The 21,987-nt window shown below is 43.6% G+C and overlaps 1 protein-coding gene across 2 annotated transcripts in view; it reads left to right on the top strand.

The window, feature by feature from the left end:
* Positions 1 to 20,729, top strand: part of PRPF3 (pre-mRNA processing factor 3) — a 33,015-nt gene extending 12,286 nt beyond the window's left edge. For both annotated transcript variants that reach the window (XM_023213587.1, XM_023213588.1), the window contains 10 exons: positions 1,864 to 2,170; positions 4,818 to 4,984; positions 7,393 to 7,472; positions 10,259 to 10,402; positions 11,032 to 11,131; positions 11,304 to 11,417; positions 12,888 to 13,006; positions 13,277 to 13,360; positions 16,382 to 16,443; positions 20,367 to 20,729. In XM_023213587.1, the coding sequence (XP_023069355.1) occupies positions 1,864 to 2,170; positions 4,818 to 4,984; positions 7,393 to 7,472; positions 10,259 to 10,402; positions 11,032 to 11,131; positions 11,304 to 11,417; positions 12,888 to 13,006; positions 13,277 to 13,360; positions 16,382 to 16,443; positions 20,367 to 20,513 (1,324 nt within the window). In that variant the 3' untranslated portion in view covers positions 20,514 to 20,729. The remainder of the gene's footprint in view (positions 1 to 1,863; positions 2,171 to 4,817; positions 4,985 to 7,392; positions 7,473 to 10,258; positions 10,403 to 11,031; positions 11,132 to 11,303; positions 11,418 to 12,887; positions 13,007 to 13,276; positions 13,361 to 16,381; positions 16,444 to 20,366) is intronic.
* The last annotated feature ends 1,258 nt before the right edge of the window (positions 20,730 to 21,987 follow it).

Consider the following 21,987-nt stretch of genomic DNA (forward strand, 5'->3'; position numbering starts at 1 on the left):
TGATGGCCTGGCGCGGTGGCTCAAGCCTGTAATCCCAGCACTTTGGGAGGCCGAGACGGGCGGATCACGAGGTCAGGAGATCGAGACCATCCTGGCTAACCCGGTGAAACCCCGTCTTTACTAAAAAATTACAAAAAACTAGCCAGGCGAGGTGGCGGGCACCTGTAGTCCCAGCTACTCGGGAGGCTGAGGCAGGAGAATGGCCTAAACCCAGGAGGTGGAGCTTGTAGTGAGCGAGATCCGGCCACTGCACTCCAGCCTGGGTGACAGAGCAAGACTCCGTCTCAAAAAAAAAAAAAAAAAAAAAATTAGCTGGACGTGGTGGTGCATGCCTGTTATCCCAGCTACTTGGGAGGCTGAGGCAGGAGAATCACTTGAATCCAGGAGGCCGAGGTTGCAGTGAGCTGAGATCGTGCCACTGTACTCCAGCCTGGGTGACAGAGGGAGACTCTGGCTCAAAAACAACAACAACAAAATTACTGATCCTCTTTTTCCACAGAACTTAGATCATTTCTCACAGTTCCATATTTCTTATGTGTGATTGATTAACCAGTTGAATTTTTTCTCTTGGCTTCACTGTTGTTGCAGGGTTTATTATCTTCTTATGATTGATATAACTGAGATTAAGGTTATTCTTCTGATATTGGAGCTCTGAATAGAGCCAGGTTTCCTTCCTGGTTTCAAACTCAGATTTATCCATTAAACCACGTTGTGTGAGATCAGATCTGAGGTTCCTCTGCAACTGGTCAAAGATGTTACACTTTTTTTTTTTAGCATCTACAGTTGGTCTGGCATCCCATGACTGATGTAAGAATTCAGGGATAAAGAAAGATAGGATTATAAATTCATATAATTTATAAACTCATTTTGTTTGGTTGTCCTGTATACTGAAATATCTACTTTGATATTTTTAATCAAGATGTTATTGGCAGGTCGTGGTTACTCACACTTGTAATCCCAGCGCTTTGGGAGGCTGAGACTGGCAGATTGCTTGAGCTCAGGAGTTCAAGACCAGCCTAGGCAACATGGCAAAACCCCATCTCTCTAAAAAATACAACAATTAGCCAGGCATGGTAGAGCATGCCTGTAGTTCCAGCTGCTTAGGAGACTGAGGTGGGAGAATTTCTTTGAGCCTGGGAGGTTGAGGTTGCAATGAGCTGTGATTGTGGCAGTGTACTTTAGCCTGGGCAACAGAGTGAGACCATGTCTCAAAAAAAAGATGGTATTACTCACGGATGAGATTGTTCCCTAGAGTTATTTTATCGCCTTTTTTTTTTTTTGAGAGGGAGTCTCACTCTATTGCCCAGGCTGGAGTGCAGTGGTGTGATCTCTGCTCTCTGCAACCTCCACTTCTTGGGTTCAAGGAATTCTGCCTTAGCCTCCCAAGTAGCTGGGACTACAGGTGCCCGTCTAAATTTTGTATTTTTTGTAGAGATGGGGTTGCACTATGTTGCCAAGGCTGGTCTCGAACTCCTGGGCTCAAGCGATCCACCTGCCTCAGCCTCCCAAAGTGCTGGCATTACAGTGTGAGCCACCATGCCCATCCATCCAAATAGCTCTTACAGAGAAGGCACTGCACCCTCAACTTCCTAGGCTCAAGTGACCCTTCTCAACCTCCTGAGTAGCTGGGACCAAAGGTATATGCCACCACACCCAGCTAATTTTAAATTTTTTGTTGAGATGAGATCTCCTTGTGTTGCCCAGATTGGTCTCTAACTCCTGGGCTCAAGTGATCCCTCTGCCTTGGCCTCCCAAAATGCTGTGGTTCTAGGCTTGAGCCACCACACCTGGCTTTATTTTGTTTGTTTTTTGTTTGCCTTAATGTTCCATACAGGATTTATTTCTTTGCGGGCTATTTTTCAGGAAGGTGGAGTTAAAAGACCAAACGAAACCTACACCACTGATCCTGGATGAGCAAGGGCGCACTGTAGATGCAACAGGCAAGGAGATTGAGCTGACACACCGCATGCCTACTCTGAAAGCCAATATTCGTGCTGTGAAGAGGGAACAATTCAAGCAGCAACTAAAAGAAAAGCCATCAGAAGACATGGAATCCAATACCTTTTTTGACCCCCGAGTCTCCATTGCCCCTTCCCAGCGCCAGAGACGCACTTTTAAATTCCACGACAAGGGCAAATTTGAGAAGATTGCTCAGCGATTACGGACAAAGGTATCTGGCTTATAGTATAACACAGAATTTAGAAAATGTTAAGAAGCTGACAGGAAAACATTGTTAAATCTCTATGTTCTAGGAAATTAGATAAATAGGTCATTTAAAGCAGCAGTCCTCAACCTTTTTGGCATCAGGGACTCATTTCATGGAAGACAATTTTTCCCCTGGAGTAAGGATGGTTTTGTGATGGTTCAAGCACATTACCTTTATTGTGTACTTTATCATTATTACTATTTTCGAGATGGAGTTTTGCTCTTGTTGCCTAGGCTGGAATGCAATGGCATGATCTCGGCTTACTGCAACCTCTGCCTCTCAGGTTCAAGTGATTCTCCTTCCTCAGCCTCCCGAGTAGCTGGAATTACAGGCATGCGCAACCACGCCTGACTTATTGTGTATTTTTGGTAGAGATGGGATTTCTCCATGTTAGTCAGGCTGGTCTTGAACTCCTGACGTCAGGTGATCTGCCCACCTTGTCCTCCCAAAGTGCTGGGATTACAGGCGTGATCCACCATGCCCGCCTTTTTTGGCAGGGGAGGGGGGACGGAGTCTTGCACTGTTACCTGGGCTGGAGTGCAGTGGTGCAATCTCAGCTCACTGCAACCTCCACCTCCTGGGTTCAAGCCATTCTCCTGCTTCAGCCTCCTGAGTAGCTGGGACTACAGGCGTGCGCCACCATGCCTGACTAATTTTTTGTATTTTTAGTAGAGACAGGGTTTCACTGTGTTGGCCCAGCTGATCTTAAACTCCTGACCTTGTGGTCTGCCTGCCTTGACCTCCCAAAGTGCTGGGATTACAGGTGTCAGCCACTGTGCTGACTTCTATTATTATTTTATTTTAATATATGATGAAATAATTATGTAACTCACCATAATCTAAAATCATTGGGAGCCTTGAGTTTGTTTTCCTGCTGAGATGGTCCCATCTGGGTGTGATGGGAGACAGTGACAGATCATCAGGCCTTAGATTCTCATAAGGAATGTGCAACACAGCCCCCTCGCATGTGCAGTTCACAATAGGGTTCGCTCACCTATGAGAATCTAATGCCACCGTGGATCTGACAGGAGGTGGAGCTCAGACCATAATACAGGTAATAGGGAGCAATTGTAAGTACAGATGAAACTTTGTTGGTTTTCCTGCTGCTCACCTCCTGCTATACAGCCCAGTTCCTAAAAGGCCACAGACTGGTGGGTTGGGGACCCCTGATTCAAAGCAATGAATAATTTGAAAATATGCCGGACGGAGGTAGCTTAAGCCTGTAATCCCAGCGCTTTGGGAGGCCGAGGTGGGTGTATCACAAGGTCAGGTGTTCGAGACCAGCCTGCCCAACATGGTGAAACCCTGCCTCTACTAAAAATACAAAAATTAGCCGAGCGTGGTGGCAGGCGCCTGTAATCCTAACTACTTAGGAGGCTGAGGCAGGAGAATCACTTGAAATTAGAAGGTGGAGGTTGCAGTGAGCCAAGATCGCACTACTACACTCCTGCCTGAGCGAAAGAACAAAACTCCGTCTCAAAAAAAAAATTTTAAGCAGATTTTACTTCCTAATTAGTTTCTACATAAGTGGAAATATTATTAAATTGAGTTTGAAAATTCTTCACATACAACTAAGTGGAGGGAAACAATCTGAAACATTCTGACTGACTGAGGAAGACTTGCCTGGAGTTAAAATTTCCTGCAGACAGTACACCTGGAGAGTTGAATTGATTGTATATTGAATGACCTTTGCCTTCTTTTTATCCTCTCAAAGTGAGGTTTTCATAAAATTCTATTTCTGTGTATTTACTGTAGGCATATACTGTGGAGTGAAGGGAGAGGACGAAGGTGAGGATCTATGTAAATGAACTAAATAAATGATAAAATAAAGCAGAACAACTCCTTTCTAAACTTTCAGAATGAACTTGTTGCATTAGGTGTAAAGAGTTCAAAGGGGAAATGTTTTAAAATTTGGGATTATTGGCCAGGCGTCGTGACTCACGCCTAAAATCCCAGCACTTTGGGAGGCCGAGGTGGGCGGATCACGAGGTCAGGAAATTGAGACCATCCTGGCTAACACAGTGAAACTCCTTCTCTACTAAAAATACAAAATAATTAGCCAGGCATGATGGCGGACGCCTATAGTCCCAGCTACTTGGGAGGTTGAGGCAGGAGAATAGCGTGAACCTGGGAGGTGGAGCTTACAGTGAGCCAAGATGGCACCACTGCACTCCAGCCTGGGTGACAGAGCCAGACTCCGTCTCAAAAAAAAAAAAAAAAAAAAAAAAATTGGGAATCTGGCCCCACACAGTGGCTCATGCCTGTAATCCCAGCACTTTGGGAGGCCGAGGCAGGTAGATCACCTGAGGTCGGGAGTTTGAGACCAGGCTGACCAACATGGAGAAACCCCTTCTCTACTAAAAATAGAAAATTAGCTGGGGTTGGGGGCCAATGCCTGTAATCCCAGCTACTCTGGAGGCTTAGGCAGGAAAATGGCTTGAACCTGGGAGGCGGAGGTTGCTGTTAGCCAAGACCATGCCATTGTACTCCAGCCTGGGCAACAGAGCGAAACTCCATCTCAAAAACAAAAACAAAATAAAATTGAGATTCTACAAATTCTGTTTTCTGTCATTCCAATTTATCTTTCTGTCTTGGATTATCTTGTTTTTAGGCTCAACTGGAGAAGCTGCAGGCAGAGATTTCACAAGCAGCTCGAAAAACAGGCATCCATACTTCGACTAGGCTTGCCCTCATTGCTCCTAAGAAGGAGCTAAAGGAAGGAGATATTCCTGAAATTGAGTGGTGGGACTCTTACATAATTCCCAATGGCTTTGATCTGTGAGTTTGTTTTAGTACCTTTTTAAAAAGAACAGTTTTTAATCAGCTGAGTTTAAGATTCAAGTTAATACCTTTTAGTAAAGCTAGTGGGAAGGATGGTACTCATTCATTAATTAAAATTTTAAAATCCAAGAAAGATAACTAACTACACAAGCTCCTATGTTTTTTGTTTTGTTTTGTTTTGTTTATTTTGAGAGGGAGTCTTGCTCTGTCACCCAGGCTAGAGTACAGCGTCATGATCTCAGCTCACTGCAACCTCCACCTCCCGGGTTCAAGAGATTCTCCTTGAACCTCAGCCTCCCGAGTAGCTGGGACTACAGGTGTGCACCACCACGCCTGTCTGCTTTTTGTATTTTTGGTAGAGAGAGGGTTTTGCCATGTTGGCCAGGTGGGTCTGAAACTCCTGACCTCAGGTGATCTGCCTGCCTTAGCCTCCCAAAGTGTTAGGATTACAGGCATGAGCCACTGCACCAGGCCAAGCTCCTGCATTTGTAAGTGATGTATCATATAGGTTGTTTTTAGCTTTTGGGGTTAATGTAGGATAACCAGGGACACAAATAATCTACAAAAGCAAAGTCTGTAATTATTTTTGCTCTGTTACACATTGTTGCCTGTTTTTAGCATTATTTTCCTTAATTACGTTCTTTTGCTACATATTATAGGTGTTTACATTTCCTAAAGATCTCATTGTGATAGAGCAAGGATTATTAGTTGGTAGGCAAGATAATTGTAAATATATCTTATAAGGCTGGGCTTGGTGGCTGACACCTGTTATTTCCAGCACTTTTGGAGGCTGAGGGCTGAAGGATTGCTTGAGCCCAGGAGTTAAAGACCAGCTTGGGCAATATGGTGAGACCTCATTTGTATAAAAATTAAAAAAGAAAAAAGAAGTAACTGGGCATAGTGGCTTGGCTACCCAGGAGGCTGATGTGAGAGAATCACTTGAGCCCAGGAGTGTCTGTGCTGCAGTTAGCTATGATCATGACCACTGCACTCTAGCCTGGACAACAGAGTGAAACTCTGTCTCAAAAAAAAAAGGATATAAGACACATTTGAGGAGCTTTAAATGTATCTGCGCCATCATTCTTTTTTTTTTTTTTTTTTTCTGTCTGAGACAGAGTTTCGCTCTTATTGCCCAGACTGGAGTTCAGTGGCGCAATCTTGGCTCATTGCAACCTCCGCCTGACAGGTTCAAGTGATTCTCCTGCCTCAGCCTCCCAAGTAGCTGAGATTACAGGCATGCGCCACCACGCCTGGCTAATTTTTTGTGTTTTTAGTAGGGACGGGTTTCTCCATGTTGGTCAGACTGGTCTTGAACTCTCGACCTCAGGTGATCCACCCGCCTCAGCCTCCTAAAGTGCTGGGATTACAGGCATGAGTCACTACGCCCGGTGTTTTTTGTTTGTTTGTTTGTTTTTTAATTAATTAATTAATTAATTAATTTATTTTTGAGACAGAGTCTCACTCTGTCGCCCAGGCTGGAGTGCAGTGGTCGGATCTCAGCTCACTGCAAGCTCCGCCTCCCGGGTTTACGCCATTCTCCTGCCTCAGCCTCCCGAGTAGCTGGAACTATATAGGTGCCCACCACCACACCCGGCTAGTTTTTTGTATTTTTTTAGTAGAGACGGGGTTTCACCGTGTTAGCCAGGATGGTCTCGATCTCCTGACCTCATGATCCACCCGTCTCGGCCTCCCAAAGTGCTGGGATTACAGGCTTGAGCCACCACTCCCGGCCTGTTTTTGTTTTTTTAAAGACAGAGTCTCACTCTGTTGTCTGAGCTGGGAGTGCAGTGACACGATCTCGGCTCACTGCAACCTCTGTCTCCTGGGTTGAAGCGATTCTCCTAGCTCAGCCTCCTGAGTATCCAGTACTACAGGCAAATACCACCACACCTGGCCAGTTTTTATATTTTTAGTAGAGAAGGGTTTCACTGTTTGGCCAAGCTGGTCTCAAACTCCTGACCTTAGGTAATTCACCTGCCTTGGTGTCCCAAAGTGCTGGGATTATAGGCATAAGCCACTGCGCCTGGCCCTGCTCCATCATTCTGATACATGGCTTTAGTAGATTTTATCTTAGCCTTTCCTTGCCCATTTTTTGCCAGCCACTGTTCCAGGGACTTATTGTCACTAATGAGAGAACATAGCATCTATCAGCTGTGGCATGGTAGAAAAAAGGCTGGGAATGACTGCTGTGGAGAGTGTGTTCAACCATAGAGGGACTCAGTTTTCTCATTGTAAAAATTATGTGTAATTGAATTATATATTTTAGGTACATAAATGCTATTTTAGGTATATCAAGCACAAGAACCCATTATGGAGAATGGATTTTTTCATTGTATTTCTGAGACACCTCTCTTAGAATCATCTCTACCCACATATCGCGTTTTCTTTCCTTCCTACAATTTTAGTACAGAGGAAAATCCCAAGAGAGAAGATTATTTTGGAATCACAAATCTTGTTGAACATCCAGCCCAGCTCAATCCTCCAGGTAATGTATAAATTCCTGAATCAAATCTCTATAGCAGCATTATCCACTGGAAATTTATACAGTGATGAACATGTTCTCTATCTGTGCTGTTCAATACAGTAGCCACTATCCATGTGTAATTCTTTTTTTTAATTCAGTTTTTTTCCTAACAATAGTTTGTAGTTTGACCAGTGAACATACATTTTAAGTGCATATTCCTGTGCTTAGAATTTCATGAGACAGCCAAGCATGGTGGCTCATGCCTCTAATCCAAACACTTTGGGAGGCCAAGGCAGGAGGATCGCTTGAGGCCAAGAATTCAAGACCAGTCTGGGCAACACAGTGAGACCCATCTCAAGGAAAAAAAATTTGGCTGGGTATGGTGTCTCATGCCTATAATCACTGCACTTTGGGAGGCTGAGGTGGGCAGATTGCTTGAGCTCAGGAGTTCCAGATCTGGGCAACATAGCAAAACCCCATCTCTACAAAAAATAAAATCAGGCAGACGTGGTGGTGTGCATCTATAGTCCCAGCCTCTTGGGAGGCTGAGGTGTGGAGGATGGCTTGAGCCTGGGAGGTAGAAGTTGCAGTGAGCTGAGATGACGCTGCTGCACTCCAGCCTGGGTGATACTGCCAGATCTTGTCTCAATAAAAAAAAAAGAACCCCAAAAATTTCATGAAGCTTTACATTTACAGTTCCCTGGTTGTTCCTAGGAAGCAGCCCTCAGCTTGCTCCTTTTATAGAACCACATGTTGTCGTGGCATCCACAGTTAAATGCAAATGCAAGAGCTAAATTCTTGGGTTGGTGTATTATTAGATGCGATTTGTTCCACTGCCCACTGTGAGGGATGCTAACTCCAAAGGACTTTTTGTTAGTTTCCCAAAGTTGAAACTGGGAAACAAAGTTGCTTTGTTTTTTTTTTTTTGAGATGGAGTTTCACTTTTGTCACCCAGACTGGAGTGCTATGGCGCGATCTCCATTCACTCATTCACTATAACCTTCACTCCCCCGCTAGGTTTAAACGATTTTCCTGCCTCAGCCTCCCAAGTAGCTGGGAGTATAGGTTCCCACCACCACACCTGGCTAGTTTTTGTACTTTTAGTAGAGACAGGGTTTTGTCATGTTGGTCATGCTGGTCTTGAACTCCTGACCTCAAGTTATCCTCCCACCTCAGCCTCCCAAAGTGCTGGGTTTACAGGCGTGAGCTACTGCACCTGGCCCTAATTTTGTTTTTTACATTTGCCAGGTATCATTGAATGAGGGGGTTTAACAGCTTAAAGAAAAACAACTAAGAACACTACTTAAGAAAGAGGCTGGGTGTGGTGGCTCACGCCTGTAATCCCAGCACTTTGGGAGGCTGAGGCAGGTGGATTATGAGCTCAGGAGTTTGAGACAAGCCTGGCCAATATGGTGAAACCCTGTCTCTACTAAAAATACAAAAATTATCGGGGAGAGGGTGGTGCGTGCCTGAAGTCCCAGCTGCTTGGGAGGCAGAGGCAGGAGAATCGCCTGAACCCGGAAGGCAGAGGTTTCAGTGAGCCGAGATCGTGCCACTGCACTCAAGCCTGGGTGACAGAGCGAGAAACGATCGGGCGCGGTGGCTCACGCCTGTAATCCCAGCACTTTGGGAGGCCAAGGCGGGCGGATCATGAGGTCAGGAAATTGAGACCTCTAGCTAACAAGGTAAAACTCCGTCTCTACTAAAAATGCAAAAATTAAACAGGCATGGTGGTGGGTGCCTGTAGTCCCAGCTACTCAGGAGGCTGAGGCAAGAGAATGGCATGAACCTGGGAGGCAGAGCGTGCAGTGATCCGAGATTGCACCACTGTACCCCAGTCTGGGCAACAGAGCGAGACTCCATCTCAAAAAAAAAAAAAAACAAAGATAAGAATATTTTTTAAAAGCATACTGCCGGGCACCAGGCCTGAACTGATTTTAATCTTACTGATCCCTTATTAACGAGTTTTCTCCATTTTCTATTTAAAGTTTATATATATATGTACACACACAGACACACACACATATTTGTTTTTGAGATGGAGTCTTGCTCTATCACCAGGCTAGAGTGCAGTGGCGCAATCTCAGCTCACTGCAACCTCTGCCTCCTGGATTCAAGTGATTCTCCTGCCTCAGCCTCCCGAGTAGCTGGGACTACAGGTGTGTGCCACCATGCCCAGCTAATATTTGTATTTTTAGTGGAGTCGGGGTTTCACCATGTTGGCAAGGCTGGTCTCGATCTCTTGACCTTGTGATCTGCCCGCCCCTGCCTCCCAAAGTGCTGGTATTACAGGCATGAGCCACTGCACCTGGCCTCAATATATTTTTTACATACAATGTTTATAATAGAGTTGGGTCTCACTTGGTTGTCCAGGCTGGTCTGGAACTCTTGGGCTCAAGCAATCCTCCCACCTTGGCCTACCAAGGTGCTAGAATTACAGGCATAAGCCACTGCGTCCAGCCTAAAGTTTCTTTTAATGATATTGATATTTACCTAGGTCTCTTTAATATTCTTATTGCTGTCCAGGCATGGTGGCTTATGCCTGGCCAACATGTTGAAACCCCGTCTCTAGTAAAAATATAAACATTAGTCAGGCATGGTGACGTGTGCCTGTAATCCTAGCTACTCGGGAGGCTGAGGCAGGAGAATTACTTGAACCCAGGAGGCAGAGGCTGCAGTGAGCCGAGATTGCGCCATTGCACTCTAGCCTGGGTGACAGAGTGGGGGGAATAATATATATATATATATATATATATATATTTTTTTTTTTTCTTATTGCTTTGGTATACTAATCTCTGCCCTGACAGTTGACAATGACACACCAGTTACTCTGGGAGTATATCTTACCAAGAAGGAACAGAAAAAACTTCGGAGACAAACAAGGAGGGAAGCACAGAAGGAACTACAAGAAAAAGTCAGGCTGGGCCTGATGCCTCCTCCAGAACCCAAAGGTACATCTCTTAGTGATCTCTGCTGTTAAAAAGAGTGGCAAGTTTATGTCTTAACTCTATGTTTGAGTGATTTCTGTTTCTAAGAAACATTCTTCGGGTCTTTTTTCTCCAAGTGTTCTACCATCTTTTCATATTAAGATAGGTCAACACATTCATTATAGAAGCCATTTAAGGCTTATTTTTAAGCATACTGATCATACAACACTCTGGTTTTCCTGGAAGAATACAGGTCTTGAAATTCATGGAGATAGTAGTTGCAGTATTTGCATAGACTTTTTATGTACATAATTCTTAATGTTTTAATTTTTACAATGAAAGTGCAGGATAAAGAACTTGCCCCTGTAGTTACATTCTCGTTCAGCAATATTTTGACTGAGGACTGTTATGTATAAGCTCTTTCACTAGATGCTGTGATAAGTACCAATCTTCAACTTAATTTTGTGAACTTCTGCAAATGCTGAAGTGATTGGGTGAGATTTTCAAGGTAGTAGTTATAGGAGGAAGTGAGTTTAGAAGCAGAGATTTGAAATAGGTAAATAATATGAATTGGTGTAGAAGAGATAACAAGTTACTCTTGTTATCTGGAGAAGTGACTTCAAAGATTGACTGCTGTCCTCTCTTCACTGCAGTGAGAATTTCTAATTTGATGCGAGTATTAGGAACAGAAGCTGTTCAAGACCCCACGAAGGTAGAAGCCCATGTCAGAGCTCAGATGGCAAAAAGACAGAAGTAAGTGCCATGGGATTGGGTGGAAACCCCGGGCAAGGACCTTTCCCAAACTCTTCTGGGGGATCCATATTTGGAGGGAGGGGAGAGTTCTCCGTTGCTCTCTCTTTCCCTCAGCCCTGCCTCTGATCTTCAATGCCTTTCTCACTTGTGGATGTCCTTCCTGTCACGACAGAGCGCATGAAGAGGCCAACGCTGCCCGAAAACTCACAGCAGAACAGAGAAAGGTCAAGAAAATTAAAAAGCTTAAAGAAGACATTTCACAGGGGGTACACATATCTGTATATAGGTAGGTGTCCATACTGGGCTGACCTTCACCTTAGAATTACTAAAACGTTTTCCAAGTGCTTAAGGCAGAATCACTGTGGCCTAAAAGCATACCTGACACCAGTTCCTACTCTCTTTTAATGACCCTAGTGTGGATCAAGAGCTAGTAAATCTTGTAAAATAGCGAGGGTTAATGACTTATGTTTATGGTTATGCAAGTCTTCCCTCTGAAGTCTTCTTTTTTTACCAGAATATTAGTTCTGAAAAAATGAACAAATCAATATACTTGTTCAGGCCAAGATATGAACTAGAGATTGTATGTCCTTTGAGGACTGTAAAATATCATCCTATTTCTTTTTTTTTTTTTTTTTCATCTTTTTTTTCAAATGGTCTGAGTTTGCTTCCAACATCCATGGAAGCATTACAAATTTTCTTTCCTCAGTAGTTATATCCTTACCCTGATGTATTGCTGTGTTTCATCCTCACTCCAAAATGCATTTTATATGTTGTAAATATTTTTCTACCTTTATGTTGATTTAATGTTTTTATTTTTTTATGTTGAGTACATGTTTATATTCTATTTTTAAAATGTGCTTATTTCTATTAACTAGTTCTTTATTATAAAAGTACATTATTACAAAAGTAGTGAATGTTTATTAAGATTTAAAAAATTATCTGACAATACAGAAGAACACTTACTCAGAATGTCTCCTTTCTTTTCTCTGATTCCTTAGAACCACTCTCTTTAGGTAATTGCTATTAACCGTTTTTCACATATCCCCCTAGAAAATTTTCATGCCTATATAATGATCCTATATATATTTCATTTGTTTATTTATTTATTTGAGACGGAGTTTCAGTCTTGTTCCCCAGGCAGGAGTGCAATGGCACAATCTCGGCACACTGCAGCCTCTGCCTCCCATGTTCAAGTGATTCTCCTGCCTCAGCCTCCTGAGTAGCTAGGATTACAGGCATGCACCCCCACGCCTGGCTAATTTTTGTGTTTTTAGTAGAGATGGGGTTTCACCATGTTGGCCAGGCTGGTCTCGAACTCCTGACCTCGTGATCTGCCCACTTTGGCCTCCCAAAGTGCTGGGATTACAGGTGTGAGCCACTGTGCCCAGCCGAGTAATCCTATATTATGAGGGTCTAAGGGTCAAGAGGACAAAAAGTCTGTAGGTCTTTACATTGTCAAGAACAATGAGATTATAAGCATTTTTGGATAATAGTAAATACCTCTCCCTGATTCTTAGAGTAAACTTTGGTTACCTGCTATTGTGTAATGTAAAGTGCTAGACTTTGAAGAAATATAAGAGTGTGGAAATATTTCTAGACTCATCAACTCTACCTTTTAAGCATTCATCTATTTGTTTACTCCAGAGGCCTTTGTTTATAGAGAGGAAACCATTTGGGATTCATCTCTACTTGCCACTCCATTCAGGCAGCTGCTGATGCTAAAATGGAAGACATAACTAAACTTTCCCTTCTCCAGAGTTCGAAATTTGAGCAACCCAGCCAAGAAGTTCAAGATTGAAGCCAATGCTGGGCAACTGTACCTGACAGGGGTGGTGGTACTGCACAAGGATGTCAACGTGGTAGTAGTGGAAGGGGGTGAGTCTGAAAAACTTGAGGGAGACTGTCCCCAGACAACCCTGGGCTTAGAGTGATTAGCATTGTGGGGAGAAAGGAGAAAAAGATAGTATTTTAGTGCCATACCTGATATAATACGCTAGGTTACTGCTTCTGTGTTTATTGGAATAGAAGGCCCTAAGATGTGCTCCTGGGATTGCTTCAACTACCACATTAATGTCTGAGCTCAGAGGTTCTTTCTAACCCGTCATCTTCCACAGTTCTGGCAAAATTCTTCTTCTCTGTTTCCAGGCCCCAAGGCCCAGAAGAAATTTAAGCGTCTTATGCTGCATCGGATAAAGTGGGATGAACAGACATCTAACACGAAGGGAGATGGTGAATGGGGGTTCGAGGGGATTAAGTGGGAGAGCTGTGGGAGGTGGGGATGGTGCATCTGTCCACTCATTTTATTCCCTCCCTGTGACACTCTTGCTAACACTAGATAGTGTTCAGGAATTTAAGAAAGACCCATTTAGACTTTGAGCCTCCTAGACATTCATATAATATTTACTATATTATTATATGCATGAATGGTAAAGCTTTTTTTTTTTTTTTTTTTTGCCTATCATTTAAGGCTTTTCTACCCTCTGGTTTCTGTGTCTGTCCTGGATCTGAGTACTGGTTATATGAATTTATTCAGTATTTGAAAATTCAGCAAGCAGCTAGGCATGGTGGCTCCTGCCTGTAATCCTAGCACTTTGGGAGACTGAGGCGGGCAGATTGCCTGAGGCCAGGAGTTTGAGACCAGCCTGGGCAAACAACGTGGTGAAACCCCATCTCTACAAAAAGTACAAAAATTTGCTGGGTGTGGTGGCACACGCCTGTATTCCCAGCTACTCAGGAAGCTGAGGTGGGAGGATCACTTGAGCTTAGGGAGGTCAAGGCTGCAGTAAGCTGTGATTGTGCCACTGCAGTCCAGCCTGAGTGACAGAATGAGACCCTGTCTCAGAAAAAAAAGAAAAAGGAAATCCAGTAAGCTATACATTCATGTGTACAGTGTCTATGTTATATTATTATTTGATTTTTTTTTTTTTAAGGATTGAAGGCAAAAAGATTTTCAGGTCAAAAAAGCTCTGCTTTGATCAAACTACTTTTTCTTTTTTTTTTTTTTTTTGAGACAGAGTCTCGCCCTGTTGCCCAGGCTGGAGTGCAGTGGCCGGATCTCAGCTCACTGCAAGCTCCACCTTCGGGTTTACATCATTCTCCTGCCTCAGCCTCCCGAGTAGCTGGGACTACAGGCGCCCGCCACCTCGCCCGGCTAGTTTTTTGTATTTTTTTTAGTAGAGACGGGGTTTCACCATGTTTGCCAGGATGGTCTCGATCTCCTGACCTTGTGATCCGCCCGTCTCGGCCTCCCAAAGTGCTGGGATTACAGGCTTGAGCCACTGCGCCCGGCCTATCAAACTACTTTTTCTTTTGCCTGTTATATATGTATACATACACACATACATATACGTATACATGTACATGCTCACACATATGCTCCTCAACTTATAATGGGGTTAGTTCCAGTAAACCTAAGATAAGTTGAAAATATCGTTAAGTCAAAGATGCATTTAAGGCCAAGCAGTGGCTCACACCTATAATCCCAGCACTTTCGGAGGCCAAGGAAAGCAGATCATTTGAGGTCTGGAGTTCGTAACCAGCCTGGCCAACATGGTGAAACCCCGTCTCTACTAAAAACACAAAAATTCGGGGCGTGGTGGTGGGCCTCTGTAATCCTAGCTACTCAGGAGGCTGAGGCAGGAGAATCGCTTGAACCTGGGAGGCAGAGGTTGCAGCAAGCCATGATCGCACCACTGCACTCCAGCCTGGGCAACAGAGCGAGACTCCATCTCAAAAAAAAAAAAATGCATTTAATACATCTGATACTTAGGACATAACTTAGGCTAGCCTTCCTTATACTTTCTCAGAATACTTAGATTAGCCTACAGCTGGGCAAAATCATCTTACACAAAGCCTATTTTTATCTCATGTAAGAGTATTTTACTGCATATTGCTAGCCCAGGAAAATCTCAACATTTAAAATTTGAAGTACATTTTCTACTAAATATTTATCACTTTCACACTGTTCTCAAGGCAAAAAATTCTAAGTCAAGGACTATCTATATCTGACATGCTTCTGGCCATCATACTTCCATTAGTGTTCATTCTCATCTTTGAAGACCTGGATTAGCATTTAAAATCTGCAGAGAGGCCGGGCGTGGTGGCTCATGCCTGTAATCCCAACACTTTGGGAGGCCGAGGCGGGTGGATCACCTGAAGTCAGGAGTTTGAGACCAGCCTGACATGGTGAAATCCCGTCTCTACTAAAAAATACAAAAATGAGCTGGGCATGGCAGTGTGTGCCTGTAACCCCAGCTACTCGGGAGGCCTAGGCAGGAGAAGCATTTGAATGGGGGAAGCGGAGGTTGCAGTGAGCCAAGATTGTACCACTGCACTCCAGCCTGAGCGACAGAGTGAGACTCTGTCTCAAAAAAATAAAAATATAAATAAAATCTGCAGAGAGTTCATCTTAAGAGACCCAAGAATAAAAAATAAAATCTACAGAGAGCCTTTTCTTAACTTTACCTAACTAGCCTTCCTGACTTTTTGTCCTTGAAGTATTTAAAGTACTTTTTTGTAATAGGTGTATATTTTATTTTGTTTTACACGTGCATTTTTTTTTTTTTTTTTTTTTTGAGATGGAGTTTTTGCTCTGTTGCCCAGGCTGGAGTGCAGTGGCACCATCTTGGTTCACAGCAATTTCCACTTCCCAGGTTCAAGTGATTCTCCTGCCTCGGCCTCCTGAGAAGCTGGGATTACAGGCACCCGCCACCACGGCTGGCTAATTTTTGTGTTTTTAGTAGAGATGAAGTTTCACCATGTTGGCTAGGCTGGTCTGAAACTCTAGACTTCAAGTGATCCGCTCACCTTAGCCTCCCAAAGTGCTAGGATTATAGGCGTGAGCCACCACACTGGCTGATAATTTTGATTTGGTATATCTGCCTTCCTCCTCCATTGGGCGAAAGTTTTTTGAGAGTAATAAATGATGTTGACATCTGAAGCCTGCCTCCCAGAGTGCCTAGGACAAGTTTTTATTCTTGATTGCTTGTCTTTTATTTCCTTATTCCCAGTACCTGTTACAGCTCTTGATTATAACAAGTGCTAAGTAAATGCTAATTGTATCAATTAATATTCCTTTTTGCTTGGAGCTTCAAGTCTAATTTGGGGAAAATAAAGTGCAACAGAAAATAAAACATTTGGTCCAACACATAAAAAGGGTGACAATATTTAAGAGAGTTTGGTTAGACGTGAATATTGTTTCTTTAGAACCTGAATCTCAAGTCTAAGTCTATAACAAGATTTCTCTTCCAGATGATGAGGAATCTGATGAGGAAGCTGTGAAGAAAACCAACAAATGTGTACTAGTCTGGGAGGTAGGTGATCCTTTGTAAAACATTGTAAAACTTTAGCCAACTCCTGATTATTTATACTATTTAAGTAGAGCAATGGAATGTAAGATCTAATCAGTGAATAATCCCTTAAATAATTTATGTTTCTTTTTGGAATCCATTTTTAAATGGTTGGCAATAAATTCTTCCTGATCATCTGTTTAGTTAAATTGATGAGTATTTAGTATATGCTATCTGGGGAAGTGTGTGGACAGTGCTGCTGGTAGCAGGAATACAAATTCTCTACTGGAAATTGTTTATTTTACAGTCATGAATATGAGACTTGGAAAAAGGGGAATGAATTGCTGTGGGATTTACCTTTGGATATAGTGAAGGAAGTATGAGACTTAAGAATATAAAGTTAGGAGGCTAGGCAGTGCTGCTTATTAGCTGTGTAATCTGGGCAAGACACTTAATGTCAAATCTGTTGCCTTAGCTATAAAATGTGGATACGATTTGCTGTCTATATTGTCAATTTTTTGAGAATGAAATTAGATAATTGTGTGACAGTGCTTCATAAAATGTGACTAAATCACTCTTCAAGTGGAATATTTTTTATGGTTATCTAGTTCTTTAATCCTTGAAGGCTTCTTAGAGAACCAGTATTAAAACCAGTATTAATGTTTTCATGTTTGCTTTTAGGTATAGTACATGTATATCTTTTTTGGGAGTGGGTAGAGGGTACAGAGTTTTGCTCTTGTTGCTCTGTTGCCCAGGGTGGAGTGCAATGGCGTGATCTCGGCTCACCGCAACCTTTACCTCCCGGGTTCAAGCAGTTCTCCTGCCTCAGCCTCCCAAGTAGCTCGGATTACAGGCATACGCCGCCATGCCCAACTAAGTTTTGTATTTTTAGTAGAGATGGGGTTTCTCCATGTTGCTCAGGCTGGTCTCAAACTCTCGACCTCAGGTGATAACACCTGCCTTGGCCTCCCAGAGTGCTGGGATTACAGGCATGAGCCACTGTGCCCAGCACCCGCATTTTTTTTTTTTTTTTTTGGACAGAGTTTTGCCCTTGTTGCCCAGACTGGAGTGCAATGGTGCAATCTCACCTCACCACAACCACTGCCTCTTGGGTTCAAGCGATTCTCCTGCCTCAACCTCCTGAGTAGGTGGGATTACAGACATGAGCCACCACGCCTGGCTAATTTTGTATTTTTAATAGAGACGGGGTTTCGTCATGTTGGTCAAGCTGGTCTCGAACTCCCGACCTCAGGTAATCCGACCACCTTGGCCTCCCAAAGTGCTAGGATTACAGGCATGAGTCACCACGCCTGGCCATATATCTTCTATTTTTAAAATGTACTTATTTCTAGTATATGTGCTGCTGAAGCAAGCACTAAAATGTGCTTGTTTCTGTTAATGAATTCTTTATTATAAAAGCGGTATGTTATTACAAAAGTAGTAAATGTTTATTAAGATTAAAAAAAACAATTCTAATTATACTGAAGAGTACTTACTGAGACCCAGCACAGTGGCTTATGCCTATAATCCCAGCACTTTGAGAGGATGAAGTGGTTGGATCACTTGAGCTCAGGAGTTCAAGACCAGCCTGGACAACATGGGGAAACCCCGTCTCTACAAAAAATACAAAAATTAGCCAGGCCTGGTGGTGTCTGCTTGTAGTCCCAGCTACTTGAGAAGCTGAGGTGGGAGGATTCCTTCAGCTTGGGAGTTTGAAGCTGCAGTGAGCTGTGATTGTGCTACTGCACTCCAGCCTGGGCACCAGAGTGAGACCCTGTCTTTTTTTTTTTTTTTTTTTTTTTGAGACGGAGTCTCGGTCCGTGGCCTGGGCTGGAGTGCAGTGGCCGGATCTCAGCTCACTGCAAGCTCCGCCTCCCGGGTTCCCGCCATTCTCCTGCCTCAGCCTCCGGAGTAGCTGGGACTACAGGTGCCCGCCACCTTGCCCGGCTAGATTTTTCTATTTTTTTAGTAGAGACGGGGTTTCACCATGTTAGCCAGGATGGTCTCGATCTCCTGACCTTGTGATCCGCCCGTCTCGGCCTCCCAAAGTGCTGGGATTACAGGCTTGAGCCACCGCGCCCGACCCTGTCTTAACAAAAAAAGAAAAAGTCTCAGGCTGGGCATGGTGGTTCACGCCTATAATCCAGCACTTTGGGAGGCCGAGGTGGGCGGATCACGAGGTCAGGAATTTGAGACCAACCTGGCCAACATGGTGAAACCCCATCTCTACTAAAAATACAAAAATTAGCTGGGTGTGGTGGCTGGTGCCTGTAATTGCAGCTACTTGGGAGACTGAGGCAGGAGAATCACTTGAATCCGGGAGGCGGAGGTTACAGTGAGCCGAGATGACGCCATTGCACTCCAGCCCAGGTGACAGTGCGAGACTGTGTCTCAAAAACAAAAGGTCTCTTCCTATTCTCTCTGATCTCTTCAGACCAGTCTTTATAGGTAATTGCTATTAATAGTTTTTCTTCTGAAGAAGCAATCAAAAAATAAAAATTAAAAAAAAGGTTTTCATGTATCCTTCTGCCTTATCCCAGATTCTTCAATTTATGCATAGAAATGAGTTGATAATAACCGTAGTATCTGTTTCTCTGTTTAATAAGTTCCCACCTGCATATTATCTTTTTTTTAAATCTTTTTTTTTTTGAAACGGAGTCTTGCTCTGTCGCCCAGGCTGGAGTGCTGGAGTACAGTGGCACGATCTTGGCTGACTGCAAGCTCCGCCTCCCGGGTTCATGCCATTCTCCTGCCTCAGCCTCCCGAGTAGCTGGGACCACAGGCGCCCGCCACTACGCCTGGCTAATTTTTTGTATTTTTTCATAGAGACGGGGTTTCACTGTGTTAGCCAGGATGGTCTCGATTTCCTGACCTCATGATCCACCCGCCTCGGCCTCCCAGAGTGCTGGGATTACAGGCGTGAGCCACCGTGCCCGGCCTTTTTTTTTTTTTTTTTTTAGAGACAGGGTCTTGCTCTGTTGCCCAGGCTGGTGTGCAGCGGTGTAGTCATAGCTCATTGCAGCCTTGAACTCCTGGGGACAAGCAATTCTATAGTCTCAGCTTCTCAAGTATCTGAGACCTCAGGTCCACACCACTGTGCCTGGCTAATTTTTAGAAATGCAGTCTCACTATGTTGTCCAGGCTTGTCTCCAACTCTTAGCCTTGACTGATCCTCCCATCCCAGCCTCCCAGAGTGCTGGGATTATAGGCATGAGCTACTGCGCCCATATCTTCACATATCTCAGCTCCCTCATCTCTTTTCAATTTTCTTCTATTTATCTCTGAAGAGTACTTACTGAAAAAGTCCCGGCTTCTTAGAGAACCAGTATTAATGTTGTAGGAATTTAGTTTTCAGGAATTGTCTTTCATGTTCAGAAATAAGCCAAGTTCTGCTCCAGCCTCCTTATTGGAGTCTACTCCCTGAAAGCCTCTTGAGATAGTGCTTTATGACTGCCATTGCTGCTGGTGCCTTTGGCAAGAATGCCGTTCTGCCCAATACTGTCTTTTTCTGTTGTAATTCTCTGCTGGTACCTGCTCTTCTTCTGTTCCCCACCCCGAGTTGTTCTTTGTTGCTGGGCCCCAAAGCCTTCTGCTTGTATAAATAGTTTTTTGGGCCTTTTTGAAGGCCCAAATTTAGTCCTGAAGGCCTAGTGGGAGATAAGTTTATCTCATTCCGCCTTCCATAGTTCTTCCTGACTTGCTGTTCCACCCAGGCACCAAAGAATTCCTCATCCTCATTTCAAAAATCTAAAAACCTTATGCATATGAATTCATAAAAACTTATACAAATATCCAAGGAAATGGAGGTCACAATTTTTTTTTTTTTTACCATAAAATCACGTTCAGCTGGGCACATGTCTCACAGATGTTACTAGGTCTTATAAAAGAATATTATATCTGATTTAAATAAGAAATTTAAGTATTTTTATTACATATCTCTTTCCTAGGGTACAGCCAAAGAGCGGAGCTTTGGAGAGATGAAGTTTAAACAGTGTCCTACAGAGAACATGGCTCGTGAGCATTTCAAAAAGCATGGGGCTGAACACTACTGGGACCTTGCGCTGAGTGAATCTGTGTTAGAGTCCACTGATTGAGACTACTGCAAGCCCTTGCCTCTCCCCCCTTGCCTTTGTCTCTTCAGTCCTCTCACTTATTCTATTTCCCAACCCACTCCCACTTGTTTGTGTGATCTCAGAACTGTGCCAAGCAGACACTGGGACAAAGGGAGAATATCTTGCTCCCCTCCCGAGTCAGCCTGGTGTTGCCCTTTATTCCCCTTATGTGCATATGATTAAAGAGTTATTTTTAAACTTGGTGTGATATTTTTCACACATTCCTAAGTACTAGAGTTTGGGTTTCCAGGTGATCTTTTTTCCAGACTTTTAGCAATTGCTGTAGAAAAAAACATTTTTTGTCATTGACATTTATTTATATATATAAATGGATGAATGGATGGATGGATAGATGGATGTGTATTTTTGAAGTCTAGTGGAAATGTCTCATCTCATCCTGGAGCTAGAATGATAAATACTGTTTTCCTGGAGCATAATGAAGCAGGGAGATGTGTAAAGTGGTAAGGGAGGGAGGAGGGACAAATGAGTAGCCATCCCTTAACTGAGAGAATCACCAGGTCAGACAGATTACCTCAGGACTTGGCTAAGTAGTCTTTCCAGGAAATCAGTTCTTCTAAGGGGTGCATATGTGGGAATGTGTGTTGTGGGTAAAAAGGACACAGGAAGAGTCCAAGGAGGATGCTATGCGTCAGTTTGTAAAGTGGAATAGGATTTAAGAATTTAGCCCATTTTGTCTCTTTTACTAGTTTAAAAATTCACTTCTAGTAGAAATTGTGTAATTTTTTTTTTTCTATCTATGAATCCGACTACCTGTGGTTGGTTTTATTTCAGCATTTAATGTTTCTGGTTTGATTTTAGGAGTATATGAGTCAGCATAAGTTATCTATTGAAGTCCAAAATTTTTACCGTACCTATCCTTCTGTTTCATATTGCCTGTATTGGGAATGGATTAAACAAGTCCATAGAGCTCCCATGCCTTCTTGCTAGGTGGAGCATGCTATGAATTGGTATTTGAGAATGGATGTCTGACAAGAAGTTACAACATTCTGTGTTATAAAATTAATCCCCTTAGGCCGGGCGCGGTGGCTCAAGCCTGTAATCCCAGCACTTTGGGAGGCTGAGACGGGCGGATCACGAGGTCAGGAGATCGAGACCATCCTGGCTAACACGGTGAAACCCCGTCTCTACTAAAAATACAAAAAACTAGCCGGGCGTGGTGGCGGGCGCCTGTAGTCCCAGCTACTCAGGAGGCTGAGGCAGGAGAATGGCGTAAACCCGGGAGGCGGAGCTTGCAGTGAGCGGAGATGGTGCCACTGCACTCCAGCCCTGGCGACAGAGCAAGACTCCGTCTCAAAAAAAAAAAAAAAAATTAATCCCCTTTAAAAAAAAATCTGTATTTCAGGTACTGGTCAGAGTTCCAACTTTAAGGTAGTATTAGGGAGCACTACAGTCAAGGAGGTGGGAAGAGATAGGGGACCACACAGGGCTTTGAGGA

This window comes from Piliocolobus tephrosceles, chromosome 1 (assembly GCF_002776525.5).
Source record: "Piliocolobus tephrosceles isolate RC106 chromosome 1, ASM277652v3, whole genome shotgun sequence".
NCBI classification, from domain to species: Eukaryota; Metazoa; Chordata; class Mammalia; order Primates; family Cercopithecidae; genus Piliocolobus; species Piliocolobus tephrosceles.